The 24,214-nt window shown below is 51.6% G+C and overlaps 1 protein-coding gene across 1 annotated transcript; it reads right to left on the bottom strand.

The window, feature by feature from the left end:
- Nucleotides 1-346: 346 nt before the first annotated feature.
- Nucleotides 347-11,252, bottom strand: LOC129025006 (A-kinase anchor protein 17A). Its single transcript, XM_054473451.2, has 5 exons — nt 11,079-11,252; nt 8,624-9,404; nt 7,344-7,492; nt 3,478-3,718; nt 347-2,251 (listed from the first exon to the last, which is right to left on the bottom strand). Exons 2-5 carry the CDS (start codon nt 9,383-9,385, stop codon nt 1,316-1,318), a joined length of 2,088 nt encoding a protein of 695 aa, XP_054329426.1. The 5' UTR covers nt 9,386-9,404; nt 11,079-11,252; the 3' UTR covers nt 347-1,315.
- Between the last annotated feature and the right edge of the window lie 12,962 nt (nt 11,253-24,214).

The raw sequence follows: 24,214 nt of genomic DNA, 5'->3' as shown, positions 1-24,214 counted from the left end.
GGCAACAGAGCAAGACTCCACCTCAAAAAAAAAAAAAAGAACAACCGTGTTTTAAATTTGCTTTAAAAACAGCTCCTTGGCTTTAAAAAAGATTGGTTTTGGGAATTTGGCTAAGTTTATGTTCTCAGCAAACAAATTAGATGCCTCTTAAGACCCAGGATCCTCCTCTCAGAAGGTTACTACCGTACGGCCGCGGGAGAGCTGTGTGATGTATGATCGTTGAATCAGCAGTTCTAGGAAAAGCGAACAATTTCTACTGGTTTTGGTTTGACACACATTTGGCTAGCCTGAGCCGAATAATGCAGTCCAAGGAACATAAAAACACAAAAATCGTAAGCGTGAAAAATTTTAGTTCATTGGAAAAGGATTTTATTTCACCATAAAAATGCAAACTGGAATAAACACCATCTTTCCTAACGCAAACGTTACAGCTATTTTTAAGTATTTCTGAGCTTCACTTGGAGAAGCAAACGATTATAAAACTTAACAAGTTTGCAGCCTGAAATCTGTTTGAAACATTCCAAGTAAAAATAATTTAGCAAAACAGCTTCTTAAAAAAACCACACACACTAACCTTTACTAGAAACCAAAGCTTTTAACCAATCTTTTTTATGCTTAATTCCTTGAAGTTGTAAAAAGTGAATGTTTTTGAAGTTAAGGAGCATCAGACCATTTTGTACCACTCCCCACATACCGACACCTTAGAAAGAACGGCCCGTTTGAGTTTTGATCTTAAAGGACTTGTACCTCCCTCACCCGTGACTCAATGTCAGCATGACGATTCGGCATCCCACCCAAACTGCATTTCCCGATCAGTTAAAATTACAAACGGGGGGGGAAATCACCAGGGCAACGCTTTTTCTTTTTAGTGCTGGTGTGATTCTGGTGGCCCACACCTTTGGATGAGTCTCCCCTGCCGCGTTACGTGCACCTCCTAGGCCGTGCACGTGGGGAGGTTGCCAAGCAGACACAGAAATCCCCGTGTGGGGGAATGCAGCAGCTCTGCCATCCTCACGACTGTCGGTCTGTGCAATTTTCCTGACTGAGAGAGGACTGGCCGCATTAAAGCTATCGGATCAAGTTTTAAAGGACTACGTGTTTGAAACTGAAGTGCCAAGTATGCTGTGGTGAGTGGAGAAAGATGGATCTCTAAAGCATGGTGTCTTCCTTCCTGCCAGCGGGCTCCTCGGACATTCGTGGCTGGAGAAGGGTCTTGGCTTTGCAGGGGTGGACGGAGAGCGGCCAAGGAGCGGCCAGGACGCTCGAGCAGGTCCTGGTCTTTCCCGGACAGGCCGTGGGGAGGCCGTGTCCGTCATTACCTGTTCCAGGTACTGCGGTGCCTGCTCGGGGACCGGGAGCGCGACCGCTCGCTTCGGCGGCGGTGGCGACTGTGCTTCCTGCTGGAGCTGCCTCTCCGCTCCCGGCTCCGCTCCCTCCGGTGCCTGTCTTTGCTGTGGGACCTCCGGGACCGGGTGTGGTCCGGGCTCGTGCTGCGCCGGCGGGGGCTGTCATCCTTGTAGGCGTGCTTCTTGTGGGGCCGCCGCTCCTTGCGTGGCCTCCCGTCCTCCCTGCTGCCGGCCTGCCTGGCCCGGCTCCTCTCCCGCGTGTGCCGGTCATCGAGCCCGTCTCCGGTGGCCCGGCCCCGGCCCTTGCTGGGCTCCCGGTTGCACTTGTCCTGTTCCGACCGGGTGTCCTTTTTGGAGACATTCTGCTCGCAGGCAGGGATGCCCTTGGCCTGTTGGTTGTTGTCAGGAATGCACGAGAGGACGCCGCCCGGGCACCTCTTCTCTGGAGAGCCATCCTCGGGGGCCACACGACAGGAGCTCTGACCCTCCTTGCACGGGGCCTCCTCGGCCACGCTCCCGTTCACGCTTTTGGGGGCGCCGTCGGCCTCTGGGTGGGCCGGGGTCTCCTTGGGGGCACTGGAAGGGGGCTGGCCCCCGAGGGGGTGCAGCGTGGTGGCGCTCACACAGCCAGACGACACGGTCTGCAGGATGTCCAGGACGGGCTGCAGCAGGTCGGCGTGTGCCACGCCCAGCTCGTCGTGTGCGTGGCTGTCATCCGGCTTCTTGCTCAGCAGGATGCTCAGCAGCCGCTCGCGCAGCTCCCGCTCTTTCCGCTGCAGGCCCAGCGCGCGCTCCTTCTCCTCCTCCACCCGCCGCAGCTCGGCCTCTTGCAGCCGCCGCCGCTCCTCCTGCTGCTGGAGCCTCAGCTTCTCCTCCTTCTGCTCCTGTTCCTGTAGCTTCACAGCCTGCAGGGAAGAGGAAAGTGCAGCTGAGCCCGACTCCTGAGCCTGGCCGGACACGTGGGAAAGGAGCTGGGAAGGTGTTTGGAGGCCCCATGGTCTGGGGATGCAGGATCAGCGGCCTGGCTGGACTCCAGCCCTGGGGTGGGGGGCGTCTCCTACGGCGAGCCGGGTCCAGCCCGTCCATCCCTGGGCTCCCGCGGCCACACCTGGGGCCATCATGCGTCTGAGTGAGAAGGACACCCCTTGGCAAAGCGACTCGGCGCAGCCCTGGGGCGGGCCTCTTGGGCAGAGCCGGGCCTTGCCGGGAGCCCCACCACGTTGCACACAGGCGCCTGCGGTTAGGTCACAAGCGGCCGCCAGCAACAGGGAGCTGAGATGACGCCGCAGACACATGCCGCCGCCGTAGCTGCGGGGCGAGCCTGGCCTAGCCTGGGTTAGTGTCTTCAATATTCACCATGAGGTAAGGACTGGGCTGCCACATGTCTCAGCCTCTTGTCATGCTCCTTCCCGGGGACTTATCACAACTGTAATCAGACAACAGGTTATGGGGTCGCCCCGCGTTGGACTCCAGGGGGACGCAGCCCTCCTGAGGACAAGGAGCGTGCCGGGGACGTCTGTCCTGGGAAGGTCTGTCTGTCTGTGGGCCCTGGCCCCGGGCTCATGGGAGTTACCAGTCGCGCCTGCAGGAGGAGCAAGGAGGCTCTTGGTGCTGAGGGGGTCGTCAGTACCGGCGCTGGTGAGACCTGTCAGGTTCACACTGCGGAGGAGGGACCCGGGCCCATGGCAGGCCCCCTCTGTGTGCTCAGCCCTCCCTCCAGCCCACCTTGCCCCTCTGCTCTGGGCCACTGGTGAGGTCACAGCCAGGCCAGCTGACCACACACAGAGGCACGGGCCAGAGAGAGCGGCCCCCTGCACTCTCTGCCACTGCCCCGACCCAAAGGAAACACACAGCCTCTGCCCCGGCCCCCGGGAGGCTGCCAGCCTGCTCGGGGAACCTGGATGCACCAGCTTTGCAAAAGGAAACTGTCACAGCTCTGAAATCATCGGGAACGACAGACAAGCGCCACACCCTCCCGGGCAGGAGCCGTCATCCTCGGCCTTAAAGCTGGTTTTGCGGGTACAGCTGCAGCCGGCGGGGAAACGGCGCCGTGACGCCGCCCGCATTTCAGGGGAGGGCACCGAGGGCAGCCCGGGCGCGGCTGGCGGCTGCAGAGGGAGCCCCCGGGTACCTTGGCTCTGCTGAGCAGCTCGGCGATGAGCCGGATGGACTGCAGGTTCCTCTGCGCCAGCAGCAGCTTGCGCTCCTCCAGCTTGATCTTCTCCTGCAGCTGCTTCTGCTCCTCCGCCTGCAGCTTCTCCAGCTTCTTCTGATTCCGGCGCAGCTCACGGTCCCTCTGCTTCTGTTCCCTCTTGCGAAGCTTCTCTTCTCTTTTCCTCTCTCGCTCCAGCTCTTCCAGCTCCTTCTGTTTCCTGTGTGGAACACACCGGGGGCTCGTCACGGCGCGCTGCAGCCAACACACCACACACCATACACCACACACCATACAAGTGGCTTTTCACACAAGGTGGAAAAGGCTACAGTCGAACGATTAAGCATTTAACTCTTTGTCCCAAAGTGGACCTCGGTTGACTCAAAGCAGCCCGAGAGGCGGAAGGAGTGAGCTGGGCGAGGACCTCCGCGACCTTCCAACACACCGGCCTGCTAAGTGTGACCCAACCCGGAAACCACGAAGAAAACGACCACTGGACCGAACACATCAAAAGCCACACCCCCAGCCAGGGGAAAGACAGACGGACGGATGGGTGAAAGAGGAACCCCAGCAGGCCCGACGAGGCCCCGGGATGCACAGCGGCGTGGAGGAGGCCGGTTCTGCCCACCAGGAACCGCGCTGGGTGACTCCGTGTCGTGCAGGAATCCTGTGAGGGCACCACATGGCACTGGCACGGGGGGACCTCTCTCTAAACAAATCCAACCATAGCCACGCCACTCACCTCCTTGCACTTTTCCTGTGGAGAGGGGCGTCCAGGAAGTGAGGATGAATGTGGCCGGGGAGGGGCACGGTCCCCAGAGAGAGTCCACAAGACACAGTAGGGAGTTCCCTAGCTCACCCTCCCCTGCCCTGCAGCTCTCAAATGCATTTAAACCAACACCGGACATGGGAACAAGTCACGGCTGTTCCTATGGAACACAACACGGAGGCGGAGACTTCTGAAGCCTGGGTGGGTGCCGCCAACTGCCTGATGAGGCCACAAAGCCCGCCGGGATGACACAGACCCACGCAGACACCAAGGCGAGAGGAGACACGGGGATAAGGAGGAGCAGGCGGGGAGAAAAGGCATCCCGCTCTCTGCCACCCCAAGAAGGGGGCCAGGCCACGTGCCGATGCCCAGGCAGTGATCCACAGGGTCCTCAGGCAGGAAGGTCCTCAGGCAGTTTCATGTGCTGAAGGTTTAACCGCCCTGTGAGCTGTCACCGCCCCACGAGCTTGGAGGACGGCTCAGGGAAGCCCAGCACATAGCACGCCCTTGGGCGGGACTCACACCGACGCCTCAAGGCTGGGCAGCTTTCAGAGGACAGCTCTCATCAAGCTCCAAGTTACACGTGAGGGCCGAACAAGCAAACACGCCTCATCTCCACCCACCAGAAAGAAACGCCGGAGGCTGCCCTGGGCCTCCCCTCATGCTCAGCCTCTGAGGAAGGACAGTGGGGGCAGCAGGGGCAAGTACGGCCCTGTGTGTGGAGCCCTCCCGGCCAGCTCCCCCAGACAACAGGCCTGCCCCTCCCCAGGGCTCTGGACACCCCGTCCTGCTCTCGAGAACCTCATGGCCCAGCCCCACTTCCTCCGATCCCTCTGTGGTCTGGCCAGGCAGACGGGATCCCTTCCCTGCAGAGACACACCCCACTTCTCCAACGTCCATCTCTCCTCAGGGAAAGATCAAGGGTGCAGCTTCTCCTCACCCCCAAGCTGCTTTCTGAAATGTTGCAGGGACACTCCTGCAACACTGAGAGGTCCGAGGCTCTGAATCCCACTCCACACTTCCAGAACATGGACAGGCACATTCATCTAGGCCTGGGCTGTGTCTGCACCCTAGAAGAGTCCCTATAACGTCCCAGGACTGTCTCCCACCCCAACTGTCCTGGTCGGCCTGACAGCGGCTGGCACAGGGGACCCTGACTCAAGCCCACATCCGAACCGCCCCTCCCAGGGGCCACCTCCCAGGATGGCGACGCAGCAGCATGTCCCTCCCTCCCAGGGCGTCTGCCTCTCTGTGCTTCCTGCCTTGGGTCCCGGGACTCCTGACGGCTGACATGGGCCCCCCGCAGCACATTCACGGCCACTCGCTTACACGCTGCGCCTGCCTCATCTAAGGAGCCCTCGGGGTTCAGATTCAGAGGCTGACAGCCCGACTCTCCCCTGGGGAGGCAACGGGGGCTATGTAAAGAACACCAGGGGCAGGATGGACCTGCTCCCAGTTCAGTGCCAGGACTCTCGTGCAAACATCACCAGCCACACACATCAACACACTGGCACCAGCGTCACATAAAGCAGTGAGAAACGGAAACAAAACGGACCAACTTGGTCCCACCAGAGGCTGTCCAGGAGACCCCCAGCCAAGTCCAACACGTCCCAGACTTGATATCGGCGACATGAAGCCCAACAGACGTGCAGGACGCACCAAAGTCGTCAAAGGACACGGCGGGAGGGACGGAAGAGGAGGACTCCGCCTTACTAGGAGGGCACAGCGGGAGGGATGGAGGAGGAAGAGGAGGAGGAGGAGGAGGATTCCACCTCACGGGATTCACAGAAAGTTGTTGGTTCCCTCCTGCAATGCTAAGAAGATAAAAGGGGCTACAAAGAGTGACCTGAGGTTGTCTCTGGTACCCCAACCACAGTGAATGACCCAGACAATTGCTTTAAAGGCCTCTTATGTGAAACTGGGTTTTTGTCTATCATTGGTTTGTTTTTTTTTTTTTTTTAAATCTGGCCATCACCATCAACCCTCTACTTCATTTTGTAAACGTAGCCTCAACCTAAATGCAAACTTGCAAACGGCCAAGGCATTCTGCTTGTTTCAGCAGGATGTGTGAACAGCGTGTAGAGGGAGAAGAGGTGGCTCTGCAGGAAAGGCACAGTCCTGGAAGCCGGCAGAGATCGTGTCAGACCACGACGTGTGACAGGAAAAAGAAGAGAAACGTGCATATTCTGCTGTGTCTCAAACAGCTACTCACGCAGGTCCTCACATGCACAGCTGCACACCCACAGGCAGGCACACACACCCATACATGCACACACAAGTACATACACGGGTATGTACATACACAGGTACATATGTGCTATGTGCACAGATACAGAGGCACACCCACGTGGGCACACATGCGCACATACACACACAGGTACACACATAAGCTCAGACACGCATGTACACACAGGCACGTGCACACAGATGCAGAGGCGCACACACACGTGGGCACACATGTGTACATACGCACACACGCACACAGGTACACACATGAGCTCACAGGCACGCATGCATCCACACGGGCACGTGTGCATAGATGCAGAGGCACACACACGGCACACATGCGTACATACGCACACCGGTACACACATGCACACGGGTACACACAAGCTCACAGGCACGCATGCACACACCCACAGGCACGTGTACACAGACGCAGAGGCACACATGCGTACATACGCACACAGGTACACACACGAGCTCACAGGCACACATGCACACACAGGCACGTGTACACAGACGCAGAGGCACATACACATGGACACACATGCGTACATACACACAGGTACACACATGAGCTCACACACATGCACGCACACACAGGCACGTGTGCACAGATGCTCAGGCACACACTCTTCGGCACACATACATACATACAAAGTACACACACCAGTTCACAGGCACGCATGCCTGCAGGCACACATACATCCATGCACACAGGCACACACACAAGCTCACAAGCATGCATGCACACACACACGCACAGGAATACATGCAGACACAAGCACACGGGTCTGCGCACACTCCCAGGTGCCGGACACCAACACCGAGGGCCCGCTCCTGCAGAAGGTACCTTTCCTCCGCTCGCTGCCTCTCCTCCGCTTCCTTCTCTCTGCGCTTTTGTTCTTCTCTTTGCTGCTCCAGTTCCTGAAGCTTCTGCCTCTCCAGCTGACGCTTCTTAATTGAGGCATCACTCAGATGTTTGGTCGAATCAAAAGAAACCTTTAAAAGCAAAAACAGTGTCAGATGGCCTTCCCCCAAAGCCCCCCAGACACACGGCCAGGCGCCCTCTCCCAGGCCGTAGGGCCGAGTGGACTCAGAGCCTGAGCGCCCGCTCACCACTCACGTCCGATGCAGACGCAGACAGTGGGGCCCAGAAGCTGAACCAATCCCTTCAAGTCACCATCAGTGGCTCAAGACTTACCTCATCCCACGGAGTTACAACTCAACGAGGAACACCAACTAGCCCTTGCCACTTACTGAACACAAGTGACACACCACCGCTGCAAGACACGGCTCCCCTTCCGCTACCCGACTCCACCATGCCCTGTGGCCACGATCACTGAGCAGGCCACCCCGGGGCCGCCTGCCCACACCCACGGGGCACATCTTAAGGCCACAAAACCCCCTCCAGGAGGCTGGCTCATTTGTCACTGTGAAGCCAACACGGGTCAAAACACATGAGGCTAGGCGGGGCGTGGTGGCTCACGCCTGTAATCCCAGCACTTTGGGAGGGCAAGGCAGGCAGTTCACGAGGTCAGGAGTTCGAGACCAGCCTGGCCAATACGGTGAAACCCTGTTTCTACTGCAAATACAAAAATTAGCCGGGCGTGATGGCACGCGCCTGTAGTCCCAGCTACTCGGGAGGCTGAGGCAGAAGAATCGCTCGAACCCAGGAGGCGCAGGATGCAGTGAGCAGACGTCGCGCCACTGCACTCCAGCCTGGGAAACAGATCGAGACTCTGTCTCAAAAAAAAAAAAAAAGCACATGAGGCTAAAGGGAACATTCAGCCCTGGTTTCAAGGCGCATTCTGGGAAGGCCAGGTTCTCTTGGTTCTGACACGGTTCAAATCCCTGTCAGAGTTCCTGAGGCTCCACCCCTCACCTACAATACGACCTGTGTCTCCTCCACATCTTCCTTAAGATACCAAATTTCCAAAACCACAGCACGGGACCCCTACTCAACCTCACACCTGTGCCTCTGAAATTGGACAGGCACAGGACTGTTGCTGTCATTTTACTTAGGGGAGGTCCCCACAGCCTCAGGGGTGTGGCTGGGAGCGTGCTGCCGACCCTACTGGAAGGAAGCCGCCAGAGGGAGGAAACGCGTGGGTCTGGGCGCCCAGGGCTCACCTTGATGTTGCAGGCCACGGCCTTGCCGTCTTCGCCCTTGTACATGAGTTTCATCCCGCGCAGGGCGCTCATGGCCTGGATGAAGCCCACGTACTCGCGGTACTGCACGTAGGCCTCGAAGTTCAAGTGCCCCCCGAAACTGAAGGTGTGGAAGTTGCGGCCCGTCATCTCCTCCCGGTAGGGGTCCAGCATGGGGATGTCCACGTTCCGGATCTCCCCGAACTTCTCAAACACCTTGACCAGGACGTCCTCGCTGGGCTTCTCGGAGCCCGACTCCTTCAGGGCGAACCACTTGCAGGGCAGCCCCTCCAGGTGGATGGTGTCCGGCCGCTCCCCCGGCAGGGTCTCGTTCATGTCCTTCGCGTCGCGGAAGAAGGAGTCCCAGTCGTGGCGGGTGGGGAAGTCGATCTTGAACTCGGCCGCGCGCACCTTCAGGATGTCGGAGAAGCCGCTGAGCTTGATGGTCTTGCCGTCCAGGCAGGCCAGGAAAGACTTGACCAGGCTCTTGTTCTCCACCTCCCCCTCGAAGCGGATGAAGTCCATGGTGCTCTTGGAAATACGCAGCGTGGAGAACTGGTGGTTCTGCACCATGCCCTTCAGCCTCTCCATCACCTCCCAGTTGGAGATGGACTTCCCCGGCTGCTTCAGCTGCGGGAGCGCCACGCTGATGGTCATCTTGGTGATGGGCTTCAGGTACAAGCCGTACGCGGGGCAGAGCTCCACGGCCTCAGACGTGTCGTGCACGATGGTAGCCGCTGCCATAGCCTCCGGGACCTTGGGCCTGAAACATAAGACGCAGACGGTCAGCACCAGCACCCCCCACCTCCCCCGCCAATGAGGAGGGGCCACGCCAGCCGGCACTTTCTGGACCCGGAGAAGAAGGGAAACAGCAGTGTCTCTCTGCTGTGTCAGAGACTGGTCTCCACTTTGTTAAAAGCCATCTCAACGGAGTTTTTTACTTTTTGAAATCATTAAGACTACACCAAAGGAGAAAAAGTCGAGCTGATAAAGAACAGGTTAGCGTCAAAGCCTCGGTCAGCACTGCCCGACACGCTACAGCAAGCAGCCAGCAGCTCCCAAGGCCTGCAGAATAGGAAGCTGAGCACGACCAGGCCCCTTACAGAGGTCAAGTAGGGACGGGGACGCTACAAACGCGGGGAAGCTACAAACGCCTATCTGCACGGGAACGGAAGGGGCCAGGGAGAGCACAGCTGCAGGCATCTGGAAAGGTTTTGTGGAGGAGGCGGCGGCCCTGTCCTTGCCCTGATAAAACAGGAAGTCTCAGGCTACAAAAACAATCCAGAACCATGAACCCTAGTAATCTCCACGAAGGCCAAACGTATCCCAGCTTTAACCCACTCAAAGCCAAAAAAAAGTACAAGGAACTTTCCACAAGTTAGGGGCTGGAGTCCCCCATCTGCGCCTTCTTCCTGCACCCACCTTCTGTAACCCACCTCTTCCCTGCTGAGTTGACGGGCAGCCACCTCCTGACGGCCAAGTCCAAGCAGAGGAAGCTTCACTCACAGAAACCCAAACATCTCAGGTGACCGCCTCTGGCCCGGCCGCCCACCACATCCACCTGGAGGCTTCCTGCCGGGCCCAGGAGAGGGCCTCCTCGCCCAAGCCCCAGGTGGGAGGTGCGAAAGAAGGGAGGGAGGGTGGAGAAGCTACCAGAAAAGGTCAGTGGGGCACCAGGGAGGGGCTCCAGCCTGGACGGAGACCAGTGAACTCCTCCCCCAGAACCCAGGCGGCCCCAGCAACTTCACCACGGAGGAACCCTCCCCACTGTGGCGTCCAGCGCCCTCCGACCACCCCGGTACACCTGGCTGCCCAATCCCCACTACGCAGCATTGCTCCCGGTACTGTCACCTACCGCAGCCCCCCAGCATAGCCTCAGGCTGCCGCTGGCACCCCTTGCAGGGCCCCACACACGCTCAGGCCCTTGGCCACTCGGTACCCCCAGCTCCTCAGTCCCCCTCCGCCTCCACCGCCCTCCTGGATGAGCCCCAATACCCCAACCTACACAGCACTGCCCCAGCCTCCGAAAACCCCGGACAGCCCCTTGCTTCCCACTACAGACCGAGGAGGGACCGCAGCGCCACGTCCCCTAGTCCCAGGCCTCCTAGTCTCCCGCGCATCCGATCCCCCGAGCTCCCAGCCCTCCGACACCGCTCCAGGCCTCAGCTCCTTCGGTGGAGTCCCAGGAGCCGCTCCAGCCCCCACCCCTACTTCCGGGGACCCCCGGACCCCGACCGCACACCTCCCCAGCCCCCGATTCCCCCGTACAGCCCCAGGCGCTCCCAGCCCCCCCAACCCCACGCCCCCCAACCCCAGCCCCGTCACCTCCGAGACCCCTAGGCCCCGCCTCCCAAGCCCCGGCCCCCCGGGCCCGGCCCGAGGAGCGAAGCGCTCGCCGCTTGCAGCCAGGCCCGGGCGGCACGGGGGCGGCACTCACCTGCGCGGGGCTCCGCCTGCGTCCCAGGCCGCCGCCGCCGCCGCCGGCCCAAGCTCCCGCCGTCCCCCGACGATCCCTGGACAGGCGCGGCCTCACCGCCGGGCGCCGCCACCGTCCCCTGGAGGCGCCTCCGACGCCGCCACCGCCGTCGCCGCCCGCCCTCTATGACGCATTTCCACTTCCGGCGCGCGGGCTCGCGGAAGAGGCCGCGCGGCAGCACCCGGTTTCTCCTTCTTGCCCTGGCTCCGCCCCTGGGAGGCGGGACTTCCGGGAGCCCGGCCTTTTGCACTGCGCGTGCGCGAGTCGGCTCCACCGCCCCCCGCCCCCCACCCCACCCATGGTGCCACCTGCCTGCGGGTAACCAGGGGACGTACTTGGGCCAGGGTCTGTGGTCATAGCCCTTAAGCCAAACAGGAGGGGGGCCGGTGTGGGGTGTAAATTCCAATTTCGAAGCAAATATATATATTAAAATTCTAAAATGTAATAGGATCCTATAACAGGATTCTATACTATACTTGCAAATTATGGGTAATACACTTGAATAATATAATTTATGTATAAATTGGATATCATACTCGATGACGTGATTATAGAATTACATATACATTGCTAGTTAACTATTAATTGAATTGTTAATTATTTTATTAATAATGCATACTATTACATAATGTAATTATGAAATAATAAATTATAACTTATAATGGTATTACGAAATTGATGATTTATATTGTAATTATGAAGTAAATGATAATTTGTAATTATAAAATAATAATTTATAATGTATGAAATAAATGATAATTTATAATGTAATTTAAAAATTAATAATCTAATGTAATTATAAAATAAATGCTAATGTATAATATAATCATAAAGTAAATAATTTATAATTTAGTTATGAAATAATAAATGATAATCTGTAGTGTAATTATGAGATAAATGACAATACATAATGTAATTCTGAAATGAATGATCATTTATAATGTAATTATGAAATAATGAAAGACTATTTATAATGTAATTATAAAATAATAAATGAGGCCAAGTGCGGTGGCTCACGCCTGTAATCCCAGCACTTTGGGAGGCCAAGGCGGGCAGATCATAAGGTCTGGAGTTCAAGACCAGCCTGGGGCCGGGCGGGGTGGCTCACGCCTGTAATCCCAGCACTTTGGGAGGCCGAGATGTGCTAATGATGAGGTCAGGAGATCGAGACCATCCTGGATAACACGGTGAAACCCCGTCTTTACTAAAAATACACAAAAAAATTAGCCGGGCATGGTGGTGGACACCTGTAGTCCCAGCTACTCGGGAGGCTGAGGCGGGAGAATGGTGTGAACCCGGGAGGTGGGGCTTGCAGTGAGCCAAGATCATGCCACTGCACTCCAGCCTGGTTGACAGAGCGAGACTCCATGTCAAAAAAAAAAAAAAAAAAAAAAGACCAGCCTGGCCAGCATGGTGAAACCCTGTCTCTAGTAAAAAGACAAAAAACTAGCCGGGCGTGGAGGTGGGTGCCTGTAGTCCCAGCTACTCAGGAGGCTGAGGCAGGCCAGAGAATCACTTGAACCCAGGAGGCAGAGGTTGCAGTGAGCCGAGATGGTGCCACTGCACTCCAGCCTGGGCAACAGAGCGAGACTCTGTCTCCAATAAATAAATAAATAATGATAATTTATAATGCATTATTCATTTTTTATTTATTATAATTTATTGTTTATTAAGTATGCCAGGCTCTATGTGAGAACTACATGCTTCTGACATCCCAAATGTGTCACAAGTCCCCAAACTGGATATCTAGGGTCAGATAATCAGAACAGGAATCTTGCATTGCTCAACATCAGCTGTCAACAAAGGAGAAAGCCAACACACCAGGGGCCCGAGCGAGGCGGACCATTCGGTAAACCCAGGCAGGCTTCAGAGAGGCTGGGCTGTGTGAGGGGGTTGCTATGCCTTCCATGTTTCTGTCCTTCCAAAACTCAAGTTCAAACTGAGTTCCCACTGCAAGAGTATTAGAGGTGGCGCTTTTAGGAAGTGGTTAGGTCATGAGTGGGCTTTGTGCTCTTAGAAGACGGGCCCCAGAGAGCTCCTTCGCCCCTTCCACCATGTGAGGACACAGCCAGAAGGAACCATTGGTGAACCAGCAAGCGGGTCCTCACCAGACACGGAACCTCCCACCCACTGATCTTGGACTCTCAGCCTCCAGAACCATGAGACATAAAAGTCTGCGGTTTAGGCCGGGTGTGGTGGCTCATGCCTGTAATCCCAGCACTTTGGGAGGCCGAGGCGGGTGGATCACCTGTGGTCAGGAGTTTGAGACCAGCGTGGCCAACATGGTGAAACGCTGTCTTTACTAAAAATACAAAAATTAGCCAGGCATGGTGGCGGGCACCTGTAATCCCAGCTACTCGGGAGGCTGAGGCAGGAGAATCGCTTGAACCCGGGAGGCGGAGGTTGCAGTGAGCCAAGATTGCGCCATTGCACTCCAGCCTGGATGACAAGAGGAAGACTCCATCTCAAAAGAAGGGGAGGGGAGGGGAAGGGAGGGGAAGGGAGGGGAGGGGAGGGGAAGGGAGGGGAGGGAAAGGGAGGGGAAGGGAGGGGAGTGGAGGGGAAGGGAGGAAAGAAGGGAAGGGAAGGGGAGGGGAAGGGAGGGGAGGGGAAGGGAGGGGAAGGGAGGGGAGAGGAGGGGAGGGGAAGGGAGGGGAGGGGAGGAGGGGACGGGAGGAAAGAAGGAAAGGGCAGGGGAGGGGAAGGGAAGGGAGGAGAGGAGAGGGGAAGGGAGGGGAGGGGAGGGGAGGGGAGGGGAGGGGAAGGGAGGGGAAGGGAGGGGAGGGGAGGAGGGGACGGGAGGAAAGAAGGGAAGGGAAGGGGAGGGGAAGGGAGGGGAGGGGAAGGGAGGGGAGGGGAGGAGGGGACGGGAGGAAAGAAGGAAAGGGCAGGGGAGGGGAGGGGGAGGGAGGAGAGGAGAGGGGAAGGGAGGGGAGGAGAGGGGAGGGGAGGGGAGGGGAAGGGAGAGGAGGGGAAGGGAGGGGAGGGGAAGGAAGAAGGGGGCTTGTGGGTATTTGGGGGGTGTTTGCATTGTGTGAGACATGATGTCCATAAAGGCTAATATTAATATGATTATGAGTCCCTACTTGCCCAAGGAGAAAACAAACACACCAGGGTCCCCAGGACGGGGACCACTCTGTGAACCCAAGCAGGCTTCTCAGTGAGACACACCCCTTTGCTGCCTGCATGTACATTCTCCTTCTTCTTAGGGACACGAAAGCGTTTGGGGTTCTCTTTAAAGTTCTTCTCGCAGCTGCTGCTTTACATACCATTGGTGTGTGTTTCCCCGGGGGAGCTGTTAAATTCGGAAACCACTTTGCCACTCAGCTAGTTCCCTGAAGGTATTTACAAAGCAAATTCAGAAGAAGATATTCAGTCCTTCAGAATCAGCAAGCACCAAAGGATGGTTATAATAATCTGGAAAATCTTTAAGGAAAATGCTTGGCCTCCTAAAGCATTTTGGAGCGAAACATCCCTCTCCTGAATGTACCCCAGAAATAAAAAAACAAAGTTCTCGGATATCTGCAGCCATAATTCTTTGTCATAGGGAGGTAACCATGAGTCTTTGTTGTGTACCCAGTCTGTATCATTTCCATGAATTGAGCATGAAAGGCAAATAAAAAGACTCTGAGATATCAGTCTCATGATGCTACGGCAAAGGTGCCGGAACTTTCCAGATGCAATAAGCTCTCTAGTCAACAGACTTCAAGATAATCAAACAGGAGAGTATTCTAGGTGGGCCCAACCTAATCAGGTGAGAACTTTAAAAGAAGGTCTGGGGCTGGGCACGGTGGCTCATGCCTGTAATCCCAGCACTTGGGGAGGCTGAGGCAGGTGGATCACGAGGTCAGGAGTTCGAGACCAGCCTGGCCAAGATGGTGAAACCCCGTCTCTGTTAAAAATATAAAAAATTAGCTGGGCATGGTGGCACACGCCTATAATCCCAGCTACTCCGGAGGCTGAGGCAGAGAATTGCTTAAACCTGGAGGGGCGGAGCTTGCAGTGAGCCGAGATCGTGCCACTGCACTCTAGCCTGGGCGACAGAGCGAGACTCTGTCTCAAAAAAAATAAATACATAAAAAAAAATAAGAAAGGCTGGACGCGGTGGCTCACGCCTGTAATCCCAGCACTTGGGGAGGCCGAAGCGGGTGGATCACGAGGTCAGGAGTTCGAGACCAGCCTGGCAAACATAATGAAACCCCGTCTCTACTAAAAATACATTAACCTGGAGGGGCGGAGCTTGTAGTGAGCCGAGATCCTGCCACTGCACTCCAGCCTGGGCGACAGAGCGAGACTCTGTCTCAAAATAAATAAATAAATAAATAAACAGGCTCAAGCCTGTAATCCCAACACTTGGGGAGGCCGAGGCAGGTGGATCATCTGAGGTCAGGAGTTCGAGACCAGCCTGGCCAACATCGTGAAACCCCGTTTCTACTAAAAATATGAAAATTAGCCGGGCGTGGTGGCATGCACCTGTAATCCCAGTTACTCGGGAGGCTGAGGCGGGAGAATCGCTTGAACCTGAGAGGCTGAGGTTGCAGTGAGCCGAGATCACGCCACTGCACTCCAGTCTGGCAACAGGGCAAGACTCCCTCTCAAAAACAAACAAACAAACAAAAACAAACAAAAAACAAAAAACACAACAACAAAAACAAAAAAGCAAACAAAAATAAAAAAAAACAAGAAGAGTCCACAGCACATTCCTCAGACATTCAGCCTCATTGCCTCTGCTCTAGCTCTTCCAAAAGCATCTAGAAGATCCGGAAGCACCTAGAAGATCCGTGTGCATCATCCTGCTTGTCTATTCTTGGGTGACTTGATGCCTCTTAAGGAGCTGATTTCTGTGAAGTCCTCTTGGACTCTCTGCATCTCTTCACCTAAAAATGGAGAAAAAAGGTTTTCAGCTGTTTTGGGTTGACCTGGACGAATGTGAGGAATTTCTGCATGATGCTTCTGAGGTGGGCTGTTTCCCTGAAAAAATCTATTTTTTTTTTTTTTTTTGAGATGGAGTCTCGCTATGTTGCCCAGGCTAGAGTGCAGAGGTGCAATCTCGGCTCACTGCAACCTCTGCCTCCTGGGTTCAAGCGATTCTCCTGCCTCAAGTCCCCAAGTAGCTGTGATTACAGGCACGCCACCATGCCTGGCTAATTACTATTTTTTTTTTTTTTTTTTTGAGACGGAGTCTTGCTCTGTCACTCAGGCTGAAGTGCAGTGGCGCGATCTCGGCTCGCTGCAAGCTCCACCTCCCGGGTTCACGCCATTCTCCTGCCTCAGCCTCCCGAGTAGCTGGGACTACAGGCGCCCGCCACCATGCCCAGCTAATTATTTCGTATTTTTAGTAGAGACGGGGTTTCACCGTGTCAGCCAGGATGGTCTCGATCTCCCGACCTCGTGACCCACCCGCCTTGGCTTCTCAAAGTGCTGGGATTACAGGCATGAGCTACCACGCCCGGCCCATGCCTGGCTAATTTTTGTATTTTTGGTAGAGATGGGGTTTCACCATGTTGGCCGGGCTGGTCTTGAACTCCTGACCTCAAGTGATCCACCTGCCTTGGCCCCCCAATAGCTAGGATTACAGGCGTGAGCCATGGCACTCGCCCTGAAAAATCTGTTTCTTTCTTTACTTTACTTTTCTTTTTTTTTCTTTTTTTTTAATAAAGATGGGGTCTTGCTATGTTGCCCAGGCTGGTCTGAAACTCCTAGGCTCAAGCGATCCTTCCACTTTGACCTCCCCAAGTGCTGGGACGGCAGGCATGGAGCCACCGTGCCTAGCCTGCAAAGTCTGTTTCTGACTCTGTCCACCTGTTCAGAAGTATGCAATAGAAATGGCCCTTTTTGCCATTGAAAGTAATTAATTGGCATTACTTTCAATGGCAAAACCCACAATTACTTTTGCATGGACCCACAGAAACAGGAGAGCAGGTGCAATAAGCCTTTTCCTTCATGGTTTAACTGCTTGCTTCTGACTCTGCCCTTTGAAAGGAGAAATTCAGTGGTGGTTAGTGTACAACACACTGGACACTGATGAACTCACAGACAACCACATACACCTCTCTGTCTGCACCTTCCATCTGTAATACCTTGCCAAGATGGGGTACCCAGGCCTGTACCCCCAGTGCTGTCAGAGGCTGAGGCCAGAGGATCACCTCATCCCAGGAGATCAAGACCAGCCTGGGCAACCTAGCAAGACCCCATCTCTGCAAACATAAAAAATTAGCCTAGTATGCTGGTGCATGCCTGTAATCCCAGCTACTTGGGAGGCTGATTTAGAAGGATTGCTTGAGCCCAGGAATTCAGCACCAGCCTGGGCAACACAGCAAGACTCCATCTCTACAAAAAAAAAAAAAAATACAAAAAGTTAGCCAGGTGTGGTTGCATGTGCCTGTAGTCTCAGCTACTTGGGAGGCTGAGGTGGGAGGACAACTTCAGCCCGGAAGGTCGAGGCTGCAATGAGTTATGATCACACCACTGCCCTCCAACCCGGGCAACGGAGCGAGACTTTTCTCAAAACAGTAATGAAAATAATCATAATAACCACAATAATAATCATGCATTTTCTTCCACAGACTTATAGAGGGGACGCTAGTACACTTCAAAAGAAAATTCCAGCTGGGCACAGTGGCTCACACCTGTAATCCCAGCACTTTGGGAGGCCGAGGCGGGCGGATCCTGAGGTCAGGAGATCGAGACCATCCTAGCCAACACTGTGAAATCCCATCTCTAATAAAATACAAAAAACTTAGCTGGGCGTGGTGGCATGTGCCTGTAGTCCCAGCTGCTCAGGAGGCTGAGGCAGAGGAATCATCTGAATCTGGGAGGTGGAGGTTGCAGTGAGCCTAAATCACGCCGTGCACTCCAGCCTGGCGACAGAGCAAAACTCCATCTCACAAAAAAAAGAAAGAGAGAGAAAGAAAAGGAAAGAGAAAGAAAGAGAGAGAGAGAGAGAAAGAAAGAACGGAGAGAGGAAGGAAGGAAAGAAAGAAAGAGAGAAAGAAAGAACAGAGGGAGGAAGGAAGGAAAGAAAGAAAGAGAGAGAGAGAGAGAAGGAAGGAAGAAAGAAAGGAGAAAGAAAGAAAGAAAATTCCAGTCCTCATCTTGCTAAATGTTGGAAGAAAGATGGAGATTTAAGGAATACTGTCCAGAAGTCCCAGAGGAGATTTTAAGGTGTGGGACACTGACCCATTTGCCAAAAGAAACAGCAAACCATGCTGAAAATGCAGACTCTGTCTTTGAACCAGAGGAGGGCACTCAGTAAACAAACATTCCACTCCGGGAAGCGGGGTAATTCTCTCCACCATCGCGTGAGATGCCGTGCGGGCCAGAGGAAATGACAGATAAAAACAGACTTTTAACTCAGCACAACACAACCACAGGCTCTACCTGGACGCTATGAGCTCATGTATGACTCAGAGACTCATCTAGACCCACGGCCATTCCATCCTTCTACAGCAAAGCACTTTCAGCCCTGCCCCGAGAGCCCAGCCTCCCTTCAACTTCCTTCCACAAGCTCTCATCCACCCCCCGCTTAATATCCCTTCTCTGTCCTCCTCAGCAGACCACACCCTAGTCATTTTTTTTAATATCAGCGTTTTGTATTTTTCTACAAAGTGCTTATCATCAGCTGAAGCCATTTGTGCTTTGCTTTTCTGCAGTGAAGATTTCAGCATGCCCTTGGCCCGGTACAGTGTCTCACGCCTGTAATCCCAGCACTTTGGGAGGCCGAGGGGGGAAGATTATTGAGGCTGGAAGTTCAAGGCCAGCCTGGGCAACATGGTGAGACCCCCGTCTGTACAAAAGAAGAAAAAGAAAAAAATTAGCTGGGCGTGGTGGGACGCATCTGTAGTCTCAGCTACTCAGAAGGCTGAGGCATGAGGATCACTTGAGCCCAGGAGTTCCAGCCTGCAGTGAACTACGATTTTGCCACTGCACTCCAGCATGGGCAACAGAGTTGGACTCTGTCTCAAAAAGAAAAAAAAAAAAGAATTGTAACCATTTCCAAACAGACGTCTACCTCTTTTCTTGGAAGGATTGCTGGAGCTCAGGAATTCAGGACCAGCCTGGGCAATATAGCAAGACTCCATCTCTACAAAATAAATAAATAAATAAATAAATAAGTGAAATACAAAAAGTTAGCCAGGTGTGGTCATCTTAAGCAGGCTTTGGCCCCAGGAGGGTCTAACAATGTAATTTATCAGTCAAGAAAAGAGATGCATAAAACAGAGACTCTACCTCAAAATCTATCAATCAATCAATTAATTAAATTAAATAATGTCAGCCAAGAAAAAATATATGAGAGACCCTGCCTCAAAAATCAATCAATTAATAACAGCCAAGAAAAGAGATGCCTAAGACAACAGTGAGACTGTGCCTCAAAATCAATTAATTAAAGTAAATAATATCAGCCAAGAAAAGAGATGTGAAAACAGAGACCCTATCTCAGAATCAATCAATCAATTTATTAAAGTAAATAATATCAGCCAAGAAAAGAGACGTGAAAACAGAGACCCTACCTCAAAATCAATCAATTCATTAAAGTAAATAATATCAGCCAAGAAAAAATATGTAAGAGAGACCCTGCCTCAAAATCAATCAATTAATTAATAACAGCCAAGAAAAGAGATGCCTAAGACAAGAGCCAGACTGTGGCTCAAAATCAATTAATTAAAGTAAATAATATCATCCAAGAAAAGAGATGCGAAAACAGAGACCCTACCTCAAAATCAATCAATCAATTCATTAAATAATAATATCAGACAAGAAAAGAGATGTCTAAGAGGTGGGCATCTTGGGACATGCAGTATCAGTTTCAACCTCCAGGAGGGACTGGAGAGTAAAGCTCAGTGGCAGAGACAGAAGGTGGTGGTGGCCCCGGTAAAAACCAGACACTGAGGATCTGAGCAGCTTCCCTGGTGGGCTGACTTGACGTCTGTCATCTCACATTGATGCTAAGACGAGGGAACAGCACCAATGAGTCCTTGGGGAGAGGACTGTGGAAGCTGTGGGTCTCAGCTCCTCCTTGACTCTCTCTTATACATCTCTTTGCTTGGCTGATGTTACTTAATTAAATTAATTAATTGATTTTCAGGCAGGGTCTCATTCTGTCTTAGGCATCTCTTTTCTTGGCTGATATTATTTAACTTAATAATCGATTGACTGATTGATTTTGAGGTAGGGTCTCTGTTTTATGCATCTCTTTCCTTGACTGATATGATTTATTTAATTGATTAATCGGTTGGTTTCAAGCAGGGTCTCACTCTCTTATACATCTCTTTTCTTGCCTGATATTATTTAACTTAATTAATTGATTGATTTTGAGGTAGAGTCTCTGTTTTATGCATCTCTTTCCTTGACTGATATGATTTATTTAATTGATTAATCGGTTGGTTTCCAGCAGGGTTTCACTCTCTTATACATCTCTTTTCTTGCCTGACATTATTTAATTTAATGAAATGATTGACTGATTTTGAGGTAGGGTCTCTGTTTTATGCATCTCTTTTCTTGGCTGATATTATTTACTTTAATTAATTGATTTTGAGGCACAGTCTGTCTCTGTCTTAGGCATCTCTTTTCTTGGCTGATATTATTTAACTTAATTGACTGACTGATTGATTTTGAGGTAGGGTCTCTGTTTTATGCATCTCTTTCCTTGACTGATATTATTTATTTAATTGATTAATCGGTTGGTTTCGAGCAGGGTCTCACTCTCTTATACATCTCTTTTCTTGCCTGATATTATTTAATTTAATTAATTGATTGATTTTGAGGTAGGGTCTCTGTTTTATGCATCTCTTTCCTTGACTGATATGATTTATTTAATTGATTAATCGGTTGGTTTCCAGCAGGGTTTCACTCTCTTATACATCTCTTTTCTTGCCTGATATTATTTAATTTAATGAATTGATTGATTGATTCTGAGGTAGGGTCTCTGTTTTATGCATCTCTTTTCTTGGCTGATATTGTTTACTTTAATTAATTGATTGATTTTGAGGCACAGTCTGTCTCTGTCTTAGGCATCTCTTTTCTTGGCTGATATTATTTAACTTAATTGATTGATTGATTGATTTTGAGGTAGGGTCTCTGTTTTATGCATCTCTTTCCTTGACTGATATTATTTATTTAACTGATTAATTGGTTGGTTTCGAGCAGGGTCTCACTCTCTTATACATCTCTTTTCTTGCCAGATATTATTTAATTTAATTAATTGATTGATTTTGAGGTAGGGTCTCTGTTTTATGCATCTCTTTCCTTGACTGATATGATTTATTTAATTGATTAATCGGTTGGTTTCCAGCAGGGTTTCACTCTCTTATACATCTCTTTTCTTGCCTGATATTATTTAATTTAATGAATTGATTGATTGATTCTGAGGTAGGGTCTCTGTTTTATGCATCTCTTTTCTTGGCTGATATTGTTTACTTTAATTAATTGATTGATTTTGAGGCACAGTCTGTCTCTGTCTTAGGCATCTCTTTTCTTGGCTGATATTATTTAACTTAATTGATTGATTGATTGATTTTGAGGTAGGGTCTCTGTTTTATGCATCTCTTTCCTTGACTGATATTATTTATTTAACTGATTAATCGGTTGGTTTCGAGCAGGGTCTCACTCTCTTATACATCTCTTTTCTTGCCAGATATTATTTAATTTAATGAATTGATTGATTGATTTTGAGGTAGGGTCTCTGTTTTACGCATCTCTTTTCTTGGCTGATATTATTTACTTTAATTGATTGATTTTGAGGCACAGTCTGTCTCTGTCTTAGGCATCTCTTTTCTTGGCTGATATTAATTAATTGATTGATTGATTTTGAGGCAGGGTCTCTCTTACATATTTTTTCTTGGCTAATATTATTTAATTAATTGATTGATTTTGAGGTAGAGTCTGTTTTATGCATCTCTTTTCTTGGCTGATATTATTTACTTTAATTGATTGATTGATTTTAAGATAGAGTCTGTTTTATGCATCTCTTTTCTTGGCTGATATTATTTAACTCAATTAATTGCTTGATTGTGAGCCAAGGTCTCACTCTGTCTTAGGCATCCCTTTTCTTGGCTGATATTGATTGATTGATTGATTTTGAGCAGGGTCTCACTCTGTCTTAGGCATCTTTTTTCTCAGCTGACATTATTTAATATAATTAATTGATTTTCAGGCGGGGTCTCATACTTCACTTTCCTTAGCTAATATTATTTAATTAAATTAATTAATTGACTTTAAGTTAGGGTCTCTGTTTTATGCATCTCTTTTCTTCCCGATATTATTTAATTAATTAATTGATTGATTGATTTTTGAGTCAGAGTCTCACTCTGTTACCCAGGCTGGAGTGCAGTGACGCAATTACAGCTCACTACAGCCTCAACCTCTGGGGCTCAAGCAGTCTTCCCAACTTGGCCTCCTGAGTAGCTGGGATGACAGATGTGCACCACTAACCCTGGCTAATTGTTTATTCTTTGTAGAAATGAGGTCTCGCTCTGTTGGCCAGGCTGGTCTCAAACTCCTGGGCTCAAGCGGTCCTCCCACCTCGACCTTCCAACGTGTTGGGATTACAGGCGTGAGCCACTGTGCCCAGCTTGGCTGTTTTAATTTGTATCTATTCAGTATAATAAGACTTTAATCACAAACACAGAGTTTTTCTGAGTTCTTGTGAGTCATTCTAGGAAATTATTCACCCTGAAGGTGGTCACTGGGACCCTACAAGTTTTAGCCACCTGTTCTGAAGAGAGGATGCTTCCCTGGACCCCTGAATTTGAATTTGCGGCTGATGACCAAAGTAAAGGGAATTGGTGGGGACCGCAGAAATATAGGATCATGCGTTTAATGGGTGCTTGAATGCCCTGGGGCTGCCCTAACAATTTGCCTAAAACTCAAGGGTTTAAAACAACAGATGTGATTTAGCTCATGGTTCTGGAGACCAGAAGTCTGAGGTTAAGGTGTGGGCAGGATTGTGCTCGCTCTGGAAGATCCAGGGAAGGATCTTTCCTGCCTCTCCCAGCTCCTGGGGGCTCCAGGAGTACCTGAATTTGTGGCTGCATCACTCCAGTCTCTGCCCCCGTCTCCACGTGGCCTTCTCCTCTGTGTCTGTGTCTCCTCTTCTGTCTCTTAGAAGGACACCTGTCACTGGATTAAGGGCCCACCCTACTCCAGGATGATCTCATCTCAAGATTCTTAATCACATCTGCAAAGACCCGATTTCCAAATAAGATCTCATTCACCAGGGGGTAGGACTTACATACGTCTTTTGGGGGACAAAATTCAACCTATTACGGTGAGTAACTGGAGATTGTGGAAACAAGTTTAAAAAAAAGCGTTGGCCTTAATCAAACACAGATCTTAGAACCAAGTAGGGGACTTTCATTTGGAGATACAGAGTCCTAGGGGTGGTAGACAGGAGAGAGAAGCCATCCCATCACTGCAGATGACTTGGATGTCTTACTCATGTGTCTGTCACTTTATTCATCCATTCATCTATCCACCCACCCAACCATTCGGCCAATCATTAATCTGTCAATCTGTTCATCCGTTTGTCCACCCATCCACCCATCCGTCCGTCCATCCATCCATCCATCTAACCACTCACCCACCCATTCAGCCAGTCATCAATCTATCAATCTGTTCATCCATTTGTCCATCCATCCATCCATCCATCTATCCATCCATCCATTCATCTATCCACCCACCCACCCATTCAGCCAGTCATCAATCTACCTGTTAATCTGTTCATCCATTTGTCCACCCATCCACCCATCCATTCATCCATCCATCGATCCATCCATCTAGTCATGCATCCATTTATTCACCCATCCATCCATTAATCTACCCACCTATCCATCCATTTGCCCACCCATCTATCCATCCATCCATCCATCCATCCATCCATCCATCCATCCATCTACCCATCCATTTATTCTCGCATCCATCCATTAAAGTACCCACCTATCCATCCATTCACCCACCCATCTATCCGTTCATCCATCCATCCATCCATCTATCCATCCAGTCACCCATCCATTTATTCACCCATGCATCCATTAATGTACCCACCCATCCATCCATTTACCCACCCATCTATCCATTCATCCATCCATCCATCTAGTCAC

The sequence above is a fragment of the Pongo pygmaeus genome, chromosome Y, assembly GCF_028885625.2.
Source record: "Pongo pygmaeus isolate AG05252 chromosome Y, NHGRI_mPonPyg2-v2.0_pri, whole genome shotgun sequence".
In the NCBI taxonomy this organism is placed as follows: Eukaryota; Metazoa; Chordata; class Mammalia; order Primates; family Hominidae; genus Pongo; species Pongo pygmaeus.
The sequence above is the reverse complement of the archived record's forward strand: the minus strand, read 5'-3'. Positions and strand labels throughout refer to the sequence as shown.

Bases quoted from the DNA above. Each gene is read 5' to 3' on its own strand.
- LOC129025006 (XM_054473451.2), bottom strand. From the start codon at position 9,385: ATGGCAGCGGCTACCATCGTGCACGACACGTCTGAGGCCGTGGAGCTC. The intron at 7,493-8,623 runs GTGAGCCCTGGG...TTGCTTTTAAAG, and splicing joins CCGTGGCCTGCAACATCAAG to GTTTCTTTTGATTCGACCAA. The intron at 2,252-3,477 runs GTACCCGGGGGC...TCTTCCCTGCAG, and splicing joins AGCTGCTCAGCAGAGCCAAG to GCTGTGAAGCTACAGGAACA.